The sequence below is a fragment of the Dama dama genome, chromosome 23 (genome assembly GCF_033118175.1).
Source record: "Dama dama isolate Ldn47 chromosome 23, ASM3311817v1, whole genome shotgun sequence".
Lineage (NCBI taxonomy): Eukaryota > Metazoa > Chordata > Mammalia > Artiodactyla > Cervidae > Dama > Dama dama.
The window spans coordinates 59508042-59526702 of record NC_083703.1 but is presented as its reverse complement, the minus strand read 5'-3'; the positions used below and the strand labels follow the sequence as shown (position 1 = coordinate 59526702).

The following is an 18661-nucleotide window of genomic DNA, read 5'->3' as shown; positions in this document are numbered from 1 at the left end:
AGACACAGCGGGACCAAAGCCTGTGGTCTTCACCAGGTCAGAGTGCGGCGCATCCCGGGATGTGCAGGGCATCACGAGTTCCACCTGTCCTTAACGCGATAGGAAATGTAAGGCATTCGGAACGCCTGTTTTCTAGTGTTCGGTATGGTGAGACATGAACCGCCCCTAGGAGAAAGGGGTGATTAGCTTGTTTGGATAGTATGGGGCTGGGGAAGTCTTGGTTTTAAGTAATCACGTCTTATGGGGCCTCAGCATTTTCCTGAATATAATATTTATAATCTAATCCTTTGGGTGGGGGAGGGGACATAATAGGAAGCAACAATAAAATTCTTTTTGTTTTTTAATCATGTTCAAAACTTCTTTACCTCCTCTTCCCCTAAGTCCCAAATCCATATAACTGATAGAATTTTTATAACTTTGTATGCATGAATGAAAAACTGTTTCTTTAAAACAAAGAGTCTGCATGAGTGGTTTTGAGCAGGGTAAACTGGTTGTTTAAAAGGTCAATGTGTGATAAGATTAAAGCACATCCTTTCAACACAGAAAGAGTTTAGGTGACCTGCACCGCAAAGACGGATGGAGGATCCCCTAAACGATGCAGCTATGGTTTTGGAACATGTGCAGTTGATTCATTATATACACTTTCTGGGTCTCACATATGAATGGGGAAGAAATAATTTCACACTTGTTTTCCTACAAATCATTTAAGCCGGTGGGTCTCAAGGAGCTAGAGAGAATCAGCTGAAGGCTGGGTCCAGGCAGAGGTTGCTGGCTCTGCCCACTGAACTCCAGATTCAGTGGGTCTTGGGGTGGGACCCCCAAACTTCGAGTTCCTAGGTGATATTCATCGTCCTGATCCCAGACTTCACTTTGGGAATCACTGTTTTATGCTATGCCTGAGATCCTAATGAAAAATAGCTTTTCAATGGACAAATAAATGAAAATGGACTTCATTATAACAGGTCTGCTTATGCAGCCACAGAACGTTTTTCAGCAAGATGAAAATTCATTATTGCCAAGTGGGATAAATTAGGGCAGGGCAGTGCTCTGAATCTTTGAGCCCATCTAAGCTTCTCATGAAAAGAAAATGCCAAATACATTTTCTTGACAATATACTGTCATTTTCTTGACAATACATTGTCATTTTCTTGACAATATATTGTCAAGATATGGTATACAATATTTTCAGTTCTTAGTTTTTTAATATTTATTTATTTATTTGGCTGTGCTGGGTCTTAGCTGCAGCATGGGGGATCTAGTTTCCTGACCAGGGATGGAACCCAGTCACGGAGTCTTAGCCATTGGACCATCAGAGAAGTCCCTCCAGTTCTCCAGTTCTTAGTTTTGGAGGCTACAGATTTTGTTCAAGTGAGAAAGAAACATATATATATATATATATATATATATATATATATATCTTTAAGATTTTTTGTTGGCGTTCCTGGTATTAAAAAGGACTTCAAAACTGATATTTATTTTATATTATAGAGTGGATCTAAAGAGTAGTATCTTTTCTTCCTTTTAGGTTCTGGTTTTAATCTGCCGTGGATTTTTGCTGGCTAGGTTCCCCTTTAGATCCTTGTGTTGCCATGGTGCCATTTTGGCTTTTTTAATGTTGTTGTTTTCAGGCTGACGGCCCCAATGAAATGAGTTCTTACATGTAGAACTCAAGTGCTTGGCACCAGGTTCAGGAAAGCCAACGTTGGTGTGCCACGTGAGGGAGATGCCAGGGGTAAACTGGAGAGACTGCAGCCTAGATTGTAGGATTTAAACGAGAGGGCAGAGGAGAAAGGACACGGGTGGCTGCCTGTTCGCTGAGCGCTCCTGCCGAATGGGGTCTTGCTCCAGCTTCCTTGCAGACCCCACTAGTGGAAGTTGTTTAAAGAGACCCAGGGGTGATTGACACCCTCTCCAGGTGCCAATATTTCATAATTATGTATTGTGACAGTACAAGATGCTTCAGCTTCTGAGGTCAAATAAACACATTTGGGCATTCACAGTGATTGCGTTTTTTAAAAAAGTTATAAAAGTAAGATGTAATCATAGCAGCAATAACAAGAGAAGACCAGAGACACAACAACAATCTTCCTTTCTGGTTTAAATTTTGAAACGAAACCAGGATGTTAACAGTGAGTAGTATGTTCATTTAAAAAAAAATATTAAGGCAGGAATTCCCCAGTGGGCCAGTGGTCAGGAGTTGGCATTGTCACTGCTGAGGACCCAGGTTCAATACCTGGTTGGGGAACTAAGATCCCACAAGTGGTGCGGTGCAGGCAAAAATAAGTAAAATAAAAAATAATTGATACCAGACACATTAATTGCACCCCTACCCACAGGTAGGAACAAAACCCCAAACAGAATGAAGTAAAAAAAAGTCAGCTTTCTCTTCATAACCTTCCCCCAACAAGTCCCATCCTATTTCCTGGGTGTAACTATACCCCAAAATGTGGCCTATGACCTTTTCACTATTCCCAGTGGGAATTAAAAGTGACCAAAAAGCACAGCATATGTTGATCTTAGAACAGAACAGTACTGATGATCAAAATCCTACTTACACCTTCGCCTAAGCTATTTTCCCTGTAGTCTTACATTCTGCCCATTTTTTGCCCAAATTGGCAGCCAAGTGAATGTTTAAACCCCTTGACACTAAGTTGTGGCTGTGCTTCCATGACTTTTTGTTTGGAGAAATGCAAAAATGTGCATTTCTCTACATGGATGATTCTATTATAAAAATTTCTTGGTGTCTTTCAATAACAGTGCCTCTGAAGATTGTTGAAGACAGAGAATGTCTGGGAGAGATTGCCAGTGGGTGGGGTTGAAACCTGAAGTTTTCTTGTCACTTTTTTCCTCTCACTTCTAAAGCACATGTAGAGGAGTCTTGGGTAAGTTTTCAAACTCACCTCTCTGGAGAAGAAGCTGTTTGGTTGCCTGGGAAGATTTCTGTGAAAACCATCAAGGACTCAGATGCTGAAGGGCAACTGCTCTGCTAAGCTAGTTTCTCCTGCTGCTGACCTGGGTTGTCACGGTGGGTCCCCTGATGTTTAAACGGATGGTACAGTCAACAAATGACATTTATTTTTGTGCTTATAATCTTCCTTAAGAAGACTGCATTTTACTGGGCTATCAGGGGTGTGTGTGTTTTCTCTTTTTTAAAATAACCTAGGTACTTTGCCTCTTACCTTAAGGCAAATAGCATGTGAAAACCAAGGTGTAAACAAACGTCGATGGCGCTTAACGAAGACCCCAAACCCGCCCACCTCTTTCTCCTCCAGGGCACTCTTTGCCCCTGATTCAATTTTACCTGGACCCGGAAACCTGCGAGGCGCCTCTTGTCAATGTCAGAACTGACACCCCCGGCCCCCCGGAGAATTCACGGAAATGCTAATAGATCTGGCTTTGGGGACAAAATACATTTAAAATGTCCCTTGCCTGCAAGATGTAGACTACACAGTAAAATAATTTTGTGACGGAGGAAGTCCTAGGTACCGCTTGTTAGAAACAAGTGAACGCTGGGAAGACCCTTTTCAATTGGCGATTTTACAGTTTCCAAGGGGAGGAGGGCGGGGGAGGAGTAACCAGGGCCTTCAGGTGTGTCTTCCAATCGCGATAGCCCGTTCTGGCTGTGAATTGTGCCCCCATCCCCCTTCCGTTAATTAAATAAACGCTCCGAGCATTTTACGGCACACGACGCGGCCCTTGGGGACCTGTTGCCGCCGTAGCTCCCATTCTTAAAAAACCTCAGCTCGCAGAGGGTCGAAGAGCTGGCAACATGAATCTCCAGTACCTAAAGGTGAAAAGAGAGGTGCTGGGTGGAGGGCAGATCCAGGGGTCGGCAGGGAGAGGGGTGCGGGAGGGCAGGCTGCCAGGGGCGGGGTGGGGGATGGTGGGGAGTTCCCTGGGTGGGATGGGCGTCGGTGGGGGGGTGCACCGTGGCCCCTAGGCTCTGCGTAGTCTAGGCTCAGGAAGCCGAATCCGCGCCGCCGGGCACCTGGACACAGTGGGTCTCCTCCCCGCCTGGCGGCGACCTGATAAATAGGCGAGGGCCGCCGGGCTTAGCTGGCCTGGAGGTGCCTGGTGTTCAGGACGCCGAGCCGAGAAAGCCTCCGGGGACACTGGGTTCGCGCCTCAGCCCTCCTGCCTGCGCCCCCGAGCGGTTAGGCTGCACCTGGATGGGCCCGGAGACGTTAGTGGGTGGAGAGGTAACAGGCACCTTTGAGGGCGGGGGTCCCCCAGGGCAGGGGAGGCGAGACCCAGCATGTGTCTGATAGGTGCCCGAGAGCCGCTAGAATAAGCGACTTTGAACAGCAGGCAAATTTGTGGTTTTGAGATAGTTAAACGATTAAAAATTCGCCTTCCGACAAACGGGGCGATGGTTGTCGAGTTAGGAACTCTCCCCAAGACTTCTGCGCTCGGCGAGCCTTTCTTAAGCTGGCGTCCTCCGGGCCCTCTCGGCTCGACGCTACGCTTTTGTTGATTTGAGAGGGTGTTTGCGAGGAGAAACTAAGGGCTGCGAAACTCCTTCGAGGACCGGCCTGGCACGGAACAGAAAAGTGTTGGGTTGGACCCTGGGCTAAGACGAGAAGCTGTGTGTAGCCGCCACTTTGAACATCACTAAAACAATTGCTAGTTTTATTTGATTGCTATTTTGAAGTGACTGTGAATTGGTGCATGTGGCGCCCCCAGCGTGCGCCTGAGTGGGCTTGTACAATTCGGATGCTCTTGGACGCCAAGAGTCCCTCCGATGGGTGCCATTGCCGCGAAGAGAGAGTGTGGGAATGGGGCATGAATGGGGGCCCTCCCGGGTGGCTGCAGGCTTTTCGACTCTGCTTCACCGGGTCTCACCACTCACTGGGGTCCCGGCTGGAGCCCACGCTGTTCCGCGGCGCGGGACACGCACCTTGTTGGGTGCTCAGCGCCCAAAGGGGCGCTTCGGGCCTCCACCTGCGGCTTGGGCGCCCCTTCCCTGGGGCGAAAAGAGGAGTCGTGGGCCCGCTCCAATCCCGCCCGACCCGCCCTGTCGCCTTCCCGGGCTTGCGCTGGGGGTGTGGGTGGGAGAGGCGGAGGCCCGTCGCCTGGGGCTGGAAGCCTCGTTTCCAGACGCATCTTTAGAGGTGGCGCACTGTCGTAGCGCTACTGTCCTCGCCTACGCCTCATCGCCTCCGGTCTCTAGCGCCTACCGAGCGGACTGGGGGCTGGGGTCCAGGCTTCAAGCGGGTATGTTGAGTGCAGGCTCCCTAGGTGGCGACAGAGGGAAGCCACTGACCACCCTCCAACCCCAAATCCTGATGATATAAGGCGTGCGGCGAGGCTGGTCCCCACGATCCCCAAGTTTTGTTTAGAGTTAGGCGGCTGCGAAATCGCAGAGGGTCCGGTGGGGGTATCATTCTCTGGCGGTGGCTGCCCAAGGGCGCGGCCACGCAGTCACGCGTCTTCACGCGGCGACGGGTGGGGGCCTTGCGGGGAGGCCTGTCTTGAGTGCGGGAGCCGTCAGCTGACTTGTCTAGGCTCAGAGCAGAAAAGTTGAATTCCAGGGAGGGCTGGGGTTTCCTACATACCGACCAGGGCGCGGGCTTTCCTGGACTCCGTCCCTGAAGCCGAAGGTTGTGCGTATTCGGGCAGGGTCCGCCTGGCGGGGAAGACTGCGGTTCGTTTGAGTCGCCTTCCCCGTCCCGCGCGCGTAAGTCGCGTGTCCCTTGGGGGAGGGGCAGCGTCCAGGCCCAGGGCGCTGGCTTGGGAATGAATGAATGGCCTTTGCCGAGCCGTTCGGAAACCTCACTGCCTTCGAGGCTCCCTTCAGGGCCCATTGGCTCCTTTTGCCTCCGTCGTAGACTCCCCAGGGCTGCGAGGAATTTCCGTCCCTCCGGCTGCCTTCGGCGAGCGCTGTCGCGGAAAGGGCTGTCAGGTCTTGGGGTCGGGGTTGGCACTTTGGTGCCTGGTCTTGGCGCCCAACCTGCCCGGCGGCGCAGTTGCTGGCGTGGATGAGACAAGTTGTTCAAGCTGCAACCCAGGCCGGGTCTTGGAGTCAAAGCCGGGGATGGAAGGCCCGGCGTGGAGGAGACCAGGTGCGTCACTGGTCTGGGAATCTGGGGCGCCCGGACGCGCCGCAACCTCCCTCGAAAGTGCCTGGGACCCCAATCTTCCACGCCCAGGGCGCCAGCAGGCCTGTCGCGCCGGGTCCGATTCCGCCCCCATTCTCGAATCCCAGGAGCGCTGCTTCTGAGTTTTTTTTTTCCTTTAGCCTCCAGGCCCCGGTATTTGAAAGCGAGCTGTCAGGGGTCCTTGTGTGCATTGCCTCTGTCTGTACTTCTAGTGCAAAGCCCGGAGGCAAACCCGAAAAGCCCCCAGTGGTTTCACCTCCAGGTTTTGTCCTCCCACTTGGTCAGCAAATCACCTGAGTCTGCCTACTAAGGCCAGGGAGAACTTTTCGCTTGGAAGACGCCTGTTTTTATTTTGGTTACTTTAAGCCCATTTGGGTTTTAAGAAATGCTACAGCACAAACCAACCCAAGCAGGAGTAGGGAAGAGGTGGGTGCATTCATTCCGTGGACTGGTAGCAGCGTCCACTCCAGGCCCATTGGGGCCCTGAACTAACAGGTATTGATAACTGCAGTATTGGATTCAGAATCAGATGGAAAGAGCCCCCTTCTCTGATTCCCTGTGAATGTTTAAATTCAGCTCCCAAATCCAGTCAGGATGTTCCAACAAAATTCCCCCTCAAGAATTAGAGACTTTATCTTTGTAGCAAAAAAAAAAAAGGTCAGTTACAATTATTGGGCCAATGGATTTCGTTTCTTTAAACTTTAATAGTGCTTTCTGCCTTCAAGACTGGGTGGCAAATACATAATGGGGTGAGAGGCAGCGTTTATGCGGAAGGAATTTTCGTTTTCTGCCTGCATCTGCGAAACGGAGGGGAACTCACCTCTCCAGCGGGGGTCCTTCTACGGCCCCTCCTTCTGCCCCCACCTTTTGCCTCTCCCCTGCCTATGACACTAGGGTTGTATTCAGCCCCGCACCTCGTTTCCCTGTTAAGCTGAGGCTTCCGAGCGCCCGGCCCGTCGGAGGAAGCTGCCGAGCTGGCGCTGAGCAGGGCAGGGCAGGGCGAGGCGGGGCGAGGGCCCGCGGGTGCCCCCACCTCCCTCCCGGCCGCAGCCCAGCCGTGGAGATGGAGCTTCGGGCGATGGCGGCATAAAGTTGTCCTAGACTTCGGGACCGGTGTAGAGGCCCGCCCGCTCGGTGGCGCTTGGGGCGGACTCCCTAGAAGGCCTTCCACCCCGTCCCCTCGGAGGAACCCAAGAGCACTGTTCCCACGCCGTGCGGGGGAGGGGTCATCTCGCGGAGGGGTTGGGTCTCCGGCAGCACGACCCCACAGTAAACCTTGTCTCCCTGGAGTGGGTGGTCAGGACGTTTTAGGAGATGAGGGGACCTCAGGTCTTGAGACGTCCCCTAAATCGGGGTCTCTAACTGCCCGTGACGGTGTCTTTCAGAAGATGGGGAACGGCGGCCTAGATGAAAGGGGGTGTGTGTGGGGGGGCTCTTGGATTCGGATCCCTTTTCCCAGCTCTGCCAGTTTCAGGTGTGTGCGAGGTGAGGGTGACTGATGGCAGGCGTGACCCTGGACTCAGGCTTGCGGCCGTCAGCAAGGTACCTTCCACTGGACTCTGCTCCTAGGCCCCCGCAGCGTGGGACTCCGCGCGGCGCCCGGCCAGGGTGCGGGGCGGAGCTAGGCTGGGACTGGCTGGGGGCCGCCCCGCCCGGCGCCAGGGCCTTCGCGCCGGCCCCCGGGGAGGAGTTATGATAATTTCCTTCTCATTAAGGCTCCCCGATCCCCCGGCTTTCGCCGGGACACACAGTGCGGGCGCGGCTTTCCAGGTCCCCTGCAGCGGTCTTCACACCCGCGGCGGCAGCATTTACAATCGCGGAGCCGCCGATGCGCGCCCAGTGACCCGGACAGCTAGGCCCGCGCGGCGGGGGCGGCGGCAGACGCCTGGCCACCGTGACCCCAATTTTGGATTTACCGCTCGGGGGGTGGGGGGAACCTGGATTTAACTGGCGATTGTTTTGGGGGACGCCGGACGCCATGTTGTGGAAAATAACCGATAATGTCAAGTATGAAGAGGACTGCGAGGTGAGCTGGGCACAGGGGCGCAGCCCGGCCCCACCCGAGTACAGTCCGGGAGGCGGGGGCCACTGGACCGAGGTCGGGGGCGAGGGCGCAGGAGCAGCAAACAGGCACCCACCGCTTGCCCTTCAATGGGACACAGTCCACTTCTCCGGACGCCCCCTATAGTGCGTTTCTCCGGGGTCCCCTTCCCGAATCGGGCCTTTCCCTAAATATCCAGCCTTGGGAAAGGGCCTGGAAAGAGAGTGGCAGATCCTACCACAAAGCTTACCGGCCGGTTTCACGCGAAGCAAAACAGCCCTTCTTCCCGTTTTCTCGGAAGAGCGCCGGGTCTACAACTGTTAGAGGTGGCTTTTACGCACGAAACCTCCGTCCAAAGGCGTTAGACGAGACGACCTGCCGGCGACACCTTTGCGGAGTCTCCTCCGAGGCGGGCTTGTCACCTGCTCCGCTACCCCCTCGGGGAGACAAGAAAACAGCAGAAGTTTGGCTTTCGAGAGAAGTGGGGGCTGGGGTGGGGGGCGCGCTGAGGCCAGATGGGGCCGTAAGCGCTCGGGAGTGCTCCATCCTGTCGGACAGGTTGAGCTAGAGTTTCGGAGAGTGGGAGGGAGGGAGGCGGAGAGCGGGAAGAGGAAGAAGACGCAGGCAGCGCGAGGCGTGCGCCTGGGCCCCGGGAGAAAGGCAAGCGGTGGCTGCGGGGACGCGCGAGAGCCGTGCGTCCGGGGCACCTCGAGGGGCTGCTCCAGTTTGCAGGCCCGGACACCTCCGCTAGGGGGCGACGGCGTCCTGTCTGTCCGGGTCCCCCAGCCCCCGCTCCCGCTACCCCTGTGACCCGGGGACACATGGCTACACGTCCTTTCAGAATTAAGTCGGACAGCCCTGGGGCCAGGGAACGTGCACAGGCAAGGCTGCCCAATTTTCGGGGTCCTTCCTCCTCCTTCTGTGCCGGATTGATGCGGAAACTGACGCTGGTCGGGCAGGACGCTCTCACTCCGCCGTGGTCCCGCATCGGTAGCCCGGGAGCGCACGCCTGGCTCCAGCGGGTTCCACCCCGAATCCCTGGGGCGGCGCTGGGCGGCCGGCCCGGCTAGGGAGGGTCTCTCGCCCGGAGGTCTTTGTCCTGAGGGCGTGGAAGGGAGGGTGCCTGGGGCGGGGGAAAAGCGCATTTCCTGCGCGGCGCGCATTATCCGCGCGCGCGCCTCTTCCCCACTTTTTGGCGGACAACGCTGGCATGTGCGGACTTGTGGGCGATCGCGCTCTGCGCAGCGTGCAGACCTTCTCCCAGGATCCCTGCCTCAGCCTCTCCCGCCTCAAGACCTGGGATGAGGACTGGGCGCCCCCGATTGCCTCGGGCGACAGAGCGCCCAGACCTTTGCCGCCAGGCCCCGAGGGCACCTTCCCCCAGGTCTTTTCTCCAGTTTTTCTTCTGCAGACTCGAGGTTGACAACGAAGTTCCCCCGGGGCACGTTGCTCCTCCAGGGGCCTTTTGGCTCGAGGGCAGGGCCCCGCGGGGTCGGGCTGGGCGGGAGCAGTGGGTTCCCGGGCGCCAGAGGCCCAGCGCGGCGGCTGAACTCAGTTCGCAGGAGCGGGGTTTCGTCCTAACCGGGTCTCGGTTTCTCTGCCCCAGGATCGCCACGACGCGAGCAGCAATGGGAACCCGCGCCTGCCTCACCTCTCCTCCGCCGGGCAGCATCTCTACAGCCCCGCGCCGCCCCTCTCCCATACCGGAGTCGCCGAATACCAGCCGCCCCCCTACTTTCCGCCTCCCTACCAGCAGCTGGCTTACTCTCAGTCGGCCGACCCCTACTCGCACCTTGGAGAGGCGTACGCCGCTGCCATCAATCCCTTGCACCAGCCCGCGCCCACCGGCAGCCAGCAGCAGGCCTGGCCGGGCCGCCAGAGCCAGGAGGGGGCCGGCCTGCCCTCGCACCACGGGCGCCCGGCCGGCCTGTTGCCCCATCTCTCCGGACTGGACGGCGGCGCCGTGAGCGCACGCAGGGAGGCCTACCGACGCTCGGACCTGCTACTGCCCCACTCGCACGCCCTGGACGCCGCGGGCCTGGCCGAGAACCTGGGGCTCCACGACATGGCACACCCGATGGAGGACGTGCAGGTGAGCGCCTCGGCCCTGCCCGCTCCGTCCCGGATCTGTGCGCCCCACCGCGTCTCTCCTCTTACCACCCCCCACCCCACCCCGGCCCCCGGCCCCCCGCCAGGCTCTCCCCGAACTTAAGGAAACTTTCTCATTTCTCCCTCAGAATGTGGACGACCAGCACCTACTTCTGCATGATCAGACAGTTATTCGCAAAGGTACGCAATGAGCCACAGTCCTTGTCTTCCTCTGGTCCACACAGTCTACCCTGTTCTGGTTTTTAACTGCGCTGTGAAGTTATTAACTTACTGGCAAGGTGGAGCCTTTGGGATCTGACTTGGGACATCTGACTTGGTGGAGGGAGTGACAGGCAGATAGGTTTTAGGAGTGAGAAGAGAGGGCATTTAAGATCTAAATGGAAAAAGATGCTCTCGGGTGCTGCCTCTCAATCTCTGGTTTTGTCACTTGCTAATTTTTTTTCCCCTGGGGAGTGTCACTTCTTGGATTTGAGAGTGTTTGTACAATGCTCCAGAAAGAACTCCAGAGTGAGTTAAGCCTGTGATTTAATTTGGAAAATCAGTGGAGTGATTGGTCCTGTGACAATTTTAGTTGTTGGATGGGTTGCTGTGATTTTATTCCTGATTTCAAATACAAGGTAAAGGGCCTTCATTCTGATCTGTAAGAAGATGGTGGGAAGCAGTTTGGCCTACAAAACATACAGCCTTAAAATGCATGGGGCTGGGTGATCTCTGGGATGAGGTGGGAGGAGGTTTGGAAAATGGAATTACTTGGTGAGTGAGTGGCTCATGAAATTAAGTTACATCTAGCCAGGATTACCAGTTTGATTTTGCTGGGAAAGACAGTCATCCTAAATCAAGGGTAGTTAATGACCTGTTACTTGAGGTTAAACTGTTTGAAATCAACTGGGAAAAATTAAAAAAACAAAACCCGTATAAAATAAATTGAATTTCCCAGTAAACTTAGAACAGATTTATTTGTATTTAAAAATTTGCTGTGCATTAAAAGATTTTAGCAAACGATTGGAATATGTCCTGCAATTTTGGATATTCCTTGAGTGGTGGGGGGAGGGAATCACCATTTAGTTAAGAAGTAGTCTTTTGAAAACAAATGTTCTAATTAAACAGATTATAATAGTGGCTAGAAAATGCAAACCCAGATTTTGACTAATTAATTTCCCAAGGTGTTAACTTGTGAATTTCAGATTTGATTATCTTGAGGAATACAGCTTAAAAAAAAAATCTGTTTGCAGTTTATAGCCCAACATGCAATGTTACTGTCGAAGGGCTCCTTCAGTTTTGGTGAGTGATTTGAAAAGGTCTCTTGCTTGGGACTGCCACTTCTGATCTTCATTTACAGGTCCTATTTCCATGACCAAGAACCCCCTGAGTCTCCCTTGTCAGAAGGAGCTGGTGGGGGCTGTGATGAATCCCAGCGAGGTCTTCTGCTCAGTCCCTGGAAGACTGTCCCTCCTCAGCTCTACATCTAAATACAAAGTGACAGTTGCTGAAGTCCAGAGGCGGCTGTCCCCGCCTGAGTGCTTAAATGCCTCATTACTGGGAGGTGTTCTCAGAAGGTACATGGGGACACGTTGTGGGCATGGTGGTTGGGTCGGTGGTGGGGGATGAAAAATAAAAAAGCACCAGGGAGGTATTTTTAACATTTATGTAACTTTTATACCTAACACTGAATTCTAATCGCCTGGGGGGAGGGGGATGGCTTAGTACATTTCATCTCTTTTAGAAAGTGGCAAGTGTAGAAAAAAGTGCTAAAACAATGCTAATAAATTCTCATTTGGTTGGAATTTGATTCCATGTATGAAGTGGTAGCATCTGTATTTAGGGTAGAGGAGCTCCATGGGTCTGATTCTCCCCAGGGGAGTAGTTTTGTGTGTGTGTGTGGGGAGGGGTGCTGCTGCTGCAGCTTCTACAAGTGAAAATTTATCTGCTCACAGTACAACTTGCAGTGTTCTGTTATTAAAAAACAAAAATGCTGGCGATGCTAAGAAAGATTTTTTAATTTTATGGAGATAAGGACTCCCTGCATCACTTGATTAGGAATGATATAATGTCGAAGGTCTCTGACAGATTTCTGTTTTGATAGCAGCAGTTTAGGTATTTCAGCATTTTAAAGTGGTTTCTTGAGAATAGAATTTTTTTTTCTTTGCTTAGAGCCAAGTCTAAAAATGGTGGCCGGTCCTTGCGGGAGAAGTTGGATAAGATTGGGTTGAATCTTCCAGCCGGGAGACGGAAAGCGGCTCACGTCACCCTCCTGACGTCTCTTGTGGAAGGTCAGTGGAGTTTTTTTTTTTTGTTCGTTTTGTGGTATTTGTAGTTGGTGTTGTATTGTGTCTTTTAATATTTCTCTAAAGAAAAGCTTAAAAACAACTCTTAGTCACAAGTAGAGAGGGATGCAAGGAGTGATTTGCCATGTGTTCATTGCAGTGACTCACAGTCATTTAATCAAATGTTAACCCCAGAAAATCACTGTTAAATTTCCTATCAGGTGAACCAGTTTCTGAAAGATGAAATGATTTGGTACATGTTTTTTCGTTGTTTTCTTTTCTTTTTTTTTTTTTTTTTAAAGCTGGTTCCTTTGGGTAAAAATACCGTTTCTAGTTTTTGTAGCTGTGGAATATTGGGATTATGGTCAATGAAGAGAAAAGCCCTTGTATACAGTGAGACTGGTCCAATTCACAACTCCTTTGTTAATTTCCCCATCAAAAAAAAGTAATAGGGGGAAAAAAACCCTGATGGGGCCCACAGATGGGTACCCCTCTCCAATGCTAAGATAGTTAGGATGTGATATTTCAGTTTCTTGAATGGGCTTACACGCACTAACCTGGAAAGTAGCCAAGAATGCAATACGGCCTTTACAAAGGGGGCGAGGGAAAAGTGAAATAATTATTTTTAAAAACAAAACAAGCTGGTTGTTACTGCGCGCAGGAGAATGAGTTGAGCCGGGAGAGGCTTATCGCCAGCGCCTCGTCCAATCAGCGGGGCGCTGGGGGCCCGGGCAGCCAATGAGGGGTGGTCTCCTGGCAGCCAGGCGATCTTTTGAACATTTTCTTTCCCTGGTTTATGCGGTGCCACCGCGGTGCTAAAAGAGACTTGGCAGGGCCCGGCTCTACCTTTTTATGAGTTGTCTTTGGAGGTCAGGGCCAGGAGAAAGGAGCTGCCTGTTAGATGCTCTTGGGGACCAGCTGTCCTGCTTGGAGAATGGTGGGCTCTGCGTGTGTGGAGCATAAATGCGGCTCCCCAAGGTTTCCCCACCAGCCGAGCTGGGGTGCTTGAATGAGAAAGTGTGCACCAGAACAATGGATCTCAGATTCTGATTTAGTGAGTCAGGGAGGGCAGTGGGGAGCGGGGGTGCCACCATCTGGGTTTTTGTAAAGCTCTAACAGCTCCACATCTTGGAATCAGACACTTTGGTGGGTTCCTCAGGTGGGAGATGACCACCACCACCCTACCACACTGCTTGGTTTTCTCACTGTCCGCTCCCAGTAACTTAGACAGGGGGTAAGCAGGCCAAGTTGGTAGGTAAAGCTCCTGACATTTCTGGTAGGATACACTCCTCCCTCTTTTTTTTTTTTTTTTGGCCACACAGTGAGGCATGTCTATCTTAGTTCCCTGACCAGGCATCAAACTTGTGCCCCCATTGCATTGGAAGCATGGAGGCTTGACCACTGGACTGCCAGTGAAGTCCCTCTCTTAAAGAAACATTCTAGAGACTTAGCTCAACCAGCAATGGGGCGCCCTTGTTTAAAAACAAAGATTTTATCCCAGTTTGCTTCTTTGACAAACATGCTCACCTCCCTTAAATTTTCTGACTTCTGCACAAGGACACAGAAAACATGGTGTGAAAACATGGAGAACAGAGTATCTTCATGATCTGCTCAGGTTGGGCAGAGGACTGGGTTACACTGGTCAAGAACAGTTAAAAATTTCAGTTTTCCCTCCCTGACGTTGTATGATTTCACCCTCTATTCCTAGGGAAGAGTACCCACTGAAAGTACCCAGGAAGTTCTCCTTACCAGCTGGATTGTTGGCCCCATGTATGATTTCATTTTAGAATGCAGAATGACCACTAGACTGATTATTGTTCAGTCTCTAAGTTGTGTCCAACTCCTTGGCAACCCCATGGGCTGCAGCACACCAGGCTTCCCTGTCCTTCACACTGTCTCCTGGAGTTTGCTCAAACTCAAGACCATTGAGTCGGTGACACCATTCAACCATCTCATCCTCTGTCGCCCCCTTCTCATGCCCTCAATCTTTCCCAGCATCAGGGTCTTTTCCAGTGAGTTGGCTCTTTGCATCAGGTGGCCAAAGTATTGGCGCTTCAGCATCAGTTGTTCTGGTGAATATTCAGGGTTGAATAGACTGATAGTGCTGGGAAAGGGGAGAAGGGCTAGTTTGCCGTGGTGACCACAGGCACCTTAAAGTCTGTTACCATTGCCGATTATTCTAGGTGAGGCAGTTCATTTGGCTCGGGACTTTGCCTATGTCTGTGAAGCAGAATTTCCTAGTAAATCTGTGGCTGAGTATTTAACCAGACCTCATCTCGGTGGGCGGAATGAGATAGCAACTAGGAAGAACATGCTGCTGGCCGCACAGTAAGTATCCAAACTTGAGAATTTGATGCCCTGATGCTCTGACCTTGAAGCCCAGAGGCCAGCACAGCCCCTGGTGCTCAAGAAAGAAATGCTCTTTAAATAAATTAGGGTGTTGAGCAAAAGGAATGTCGGACTGTAAAAGTAGAGTCAAACAGGGTAACTTTTGGGTAGGATTTAGAAGACTAAGAACAGTGAGAGTATGGCTCACAGTGAATGTTTTTCAGCTGCTTAGTTATTTAGCTCAAAATAGTTAAGCTTACTCTTTTATCTTATTTGCATGTCTTACAAAAATGTGTTAGAAACAATTTATTTTGTCACATCCAGTAGCGATGATGTGCCTTCTGCTTCCTGATAACAAGATGTTTTTTGATTTTAATTATTTTAGCTATACCACGTGGCATGTGGGATTTTAGTTCCCCAACCAGGGATGGAACCCGTGTCCCTTGCAGTGGAAGTGGGAGTCCTAACCACTGGACCACCCGGGAAGTCTCTTTTGTGTTTTAAAACATAACGGCCCAGTTGAATGTATAGGAGTCGTAGGCAAATTAAATGTCTCAAAAACAAATTAATGCAGCTGAGGGGTTTCTCATCGAAACCAACAGTAAATTGATTTTAAAATCATGGTAAATGAAGCAGAACCAGTCGAGTGGGAAATAGGGCAGAAGAGAGAGCCGATGAACCAGCCTGTATCACAGAGTGACTTTCAGGGAAATAAATTCCCAGTTCTTGACAGAATTGTTTTATAGGAACCAGACTGCATCAGAGAAAAAAATCACTCTCCTGGGCTGGAATTCTGATTCCACCTCTTTACCAGTCCTGGTGACCTTGGCCACTGCATTCTGGTGTTAATCCTTTTTATCTTTTCTAATTGCAGGGAAGATTAAATAAGATAGTGCTTAAAGGAGTTTAGTTTATGGCCTTGAACAGAATAGGTGCTAAGTGCAGCAGCTTAGGCCATTGGTGTCAGTTTAAAACCTACTGGGTAGGTCAGCCCCTGTTTCTCTTCGTTTCCAGGTGTCACCCCCACGTAGTTTAGTCTTTGCTCTTTACCTGTCACAGGCCAAGGTTGAGCTCAAGCTCAGCGGTGTGCACTGACTGTTTTCACAGGCAAGTGTGTAAGGAATTTACAGATCTTCTCAATCAAGACCGAACTCCCAACGGGAACAACCGACCCACCCCAGTCCTGGAGACCAACATTCAGAACTGCTTGTCTCATTTCAGCCTGATTACCCATGGGTTTGGCAGCCAGGCCATCTGTGCTGCAGTGTCTGCCGTGCAGAACTACATAAAAGAGGCCCTGATAGTCATAGACAAATCCTACATGAATCCCGGAGACCAGAGTCCAGCCGATTCTAGCAAAACCCTGGAGAAGTTGGAGAAGCACAGGAAGTAAAACGAGGGGGTAGTGAACCAAGGGCCGAAGAGTTTGGAAGGAAAAGGACTCCCAGATCATCTCGACCAGGACAGACTGGGCACCCCACTTACCTGGGGGGCAGCGTTGTTACCCACCTTCCCATGAAAAAGGGCCTCTGTCGATTTCCAGCTCTTCAAGTGCCCTCCTGGATTCCTTAGTGTTTAGGGAGTGCTGAAGCGTCTCCTTAACTCTGGACGAGATGTTGGAAGTGCTGGTTCTTTACTCATTAAGCTTCTATTTTATTTTTTTGGAACCCCATTCTTCCTTACTCTGGAAGTGGTGCTACAAGTTTTCGAACCTTTTAAATAAATCCCCGGGCTAACAAAAACTCACATTCACTCAGCTGTTGAAAGGTCAAATTGATGGGATTCAGATCAACAATAACTTTTAGTGTTTAGGTGAAAGTATTTATGTAGTTTCTTTAGACTTGTCCTGCATACTGATAGGAGGCAAGGATTCTGTCCACCTAGCAACTGGTTAATAGGTGGCATTTGTAACACTTTAAAACCCCTTGTTCAAAGGGGCCCTTCGGGTTTTACGAAACTTGTAGAAACAAAGCCTGCTGATGACTTTATGTTTTTTCTTTTTAAAAAAAAAAAAAACTTTGAAAGTTAACTCTTCAAGGAGGAGACTCTTTGAAATGACATTCCTTTAAGGTATGGAAGCTTTATTTTGCATATTTATTTCACATCTTAGTGAAACTTGAAAAGGGTAGGCATGGAGCATTTTTTTTTTTTTTTTTTGCTGTCTGTCATCCCCCAGTCCCAGAGGAGGCTCTGTATTTTGAGAAATTGCGTTGAGTGTACAGATTTTATTTATGCATAATTTAATGGGGTCTGTAAATATGGGTGCACTTCTTATGACTTTTTGAGAAATGGGATTCGATTTTAATATTAACTTTTAAAGGTGACGGGGTAATCTAAGACACATCTTTAGGTTTTATTCTTATGTACACAGGGTATTAAGAGTTAAGAGGATCTTCAGCTCTGTTCTTGACTCTGGAAGACTCTTATTTAATTGAAGCTGTCTGTCCACAAAGCAATAACTTTGTCTTGTTCCTGTTGGGCTGACCCCCCGAAGAGGTACAGTTCGAGGTACAGTGCGTGTGGGTGAAAATGGAGTTTTGGAATTGAACTCCTTGCCTGTAAATGTTCCCTAAATAATTGTTGTGTATATGAAACCTGTATAATAAAAAGTATTCTCGATAGAAGCTGTGAAAGTCTGGTTGGAACCTGAGATCATTTCTGGTTTGACTGTAGCCGAGCAGCAAAGCTGTGTGCCAGGGGAATCCCTTGTAAGATTGCTCCGTCACCCCATGCCATGCGCTCAGCAGCTCTCAGCTTCGTACCATCTCCCCTGACATAACGGCTGCTGGGAGATGTGTGAGGGATGGCTGATCGACAAATAAGAGGAATCTGCAGTTTGGGAATCCTGTCTTGTGTAAGGCCACTTATTGAGAAACATGGTTCATATGGTTAAGTTGCATCAAAATTTTGAGAGTGGACATGAGATGATTGTGGGTAAAGACTTGGGCAGATCCTCCTTGGGAGGACTAGGCATTCAGTCAGATGCAGGCAGTGGAGGTGTGTGGTAGGTGCCCTGAATGTTTTCTCTATGAAATTTCTCCATCTTTGAAAACATGATCTTGCACATAGACATTCTAATCATTTTGTCTGCTGCGCAGATCAGAGGTTGGGTTTCTGTCCTTGGGGAGCAGAAGAGACTGGCAGGGCTTGTGTGCTTGTGGGATGTTTGCTAGGATCTTGGATGTTCACCGACAGTCCTTAGGTTTCAAGTTGAAGTGGCCTGGCACATCCTCCAGGAAGTGATATGTTTATAGTTTGGCCTGAGTGGCTGGGCTTCAAAGGGAGTGTGGGAGCAAAAGGGTTTTCCACGTCGGATAAGGCTGTTGCTTCAACTCCAGACTCATAATCCTTGATTCATAACTCTACCAAATGCTTAGCAATTCCTGATTTAATATTGGCATTGGATGTTATTAAGTAACTTAAACTCTGCCAACCTAATACTTTGCTCTTGGCAGCTTGTCCCTGGCCATTGAACATTCCCATTAAGTTGGATTTATCTGGTTGCTATCTCAGGATTACAATTGCTTTGCTTTAGAGCAGTGAAAAGAGGTCTCACATTGGCAGTTATTTCTCAATCGAGATGTGAGACCTTGGGTGTTAAGAGGAGATGAAGGGAGCAAAGGATTGAAGGAAAAAGGACTATTTGCTTATCAGCATCTCTGCTTGCTTTTGGACTAGACGCTGGCTTTGAGGAGCTGTGCTGAATTGCCGTGCAGACAATGTTCTGGAATCACCCCAAAGTCAACCCAGGATTCAATGAGTCATAAAGCAGGGCTTATGCCTGGCTCAGTGCTCAGTTCTTTTTCTTTGCTCCCACCTAA

General features: G+C 50.5%; 1 protein-coding gene across 1 annotated transcript; it reads left to right on the top strand.

The window, feature by feature from the left end:
- Nucleotides 1-7914: 7914 nt before the first annotated feature.
- On the top strand, nt 7915-17464 carry TFAP2C (transcription factor AP-2 gamma). Its single transcript, XM_061125810.1, has 7 exons — nt 7915-8124; nt 9746-10231; nt 10377-10428; nt 11588-11804; nt 12400-12518; nt 14696-14840; nt 15948-17464. Exons 1-7 carry the CDS (start codon nt 8077-8079, stop codon nt 16231-16233), a joined length of 1353 nt encoding a protein of 450 aa, XP_060981793.1. The 5' UTR covers nt 7915-8076; the 3' UTR covers nt 16234-17464.
- Nucleotides 17465-18661: the final 1197 nt, after the last annotated feature.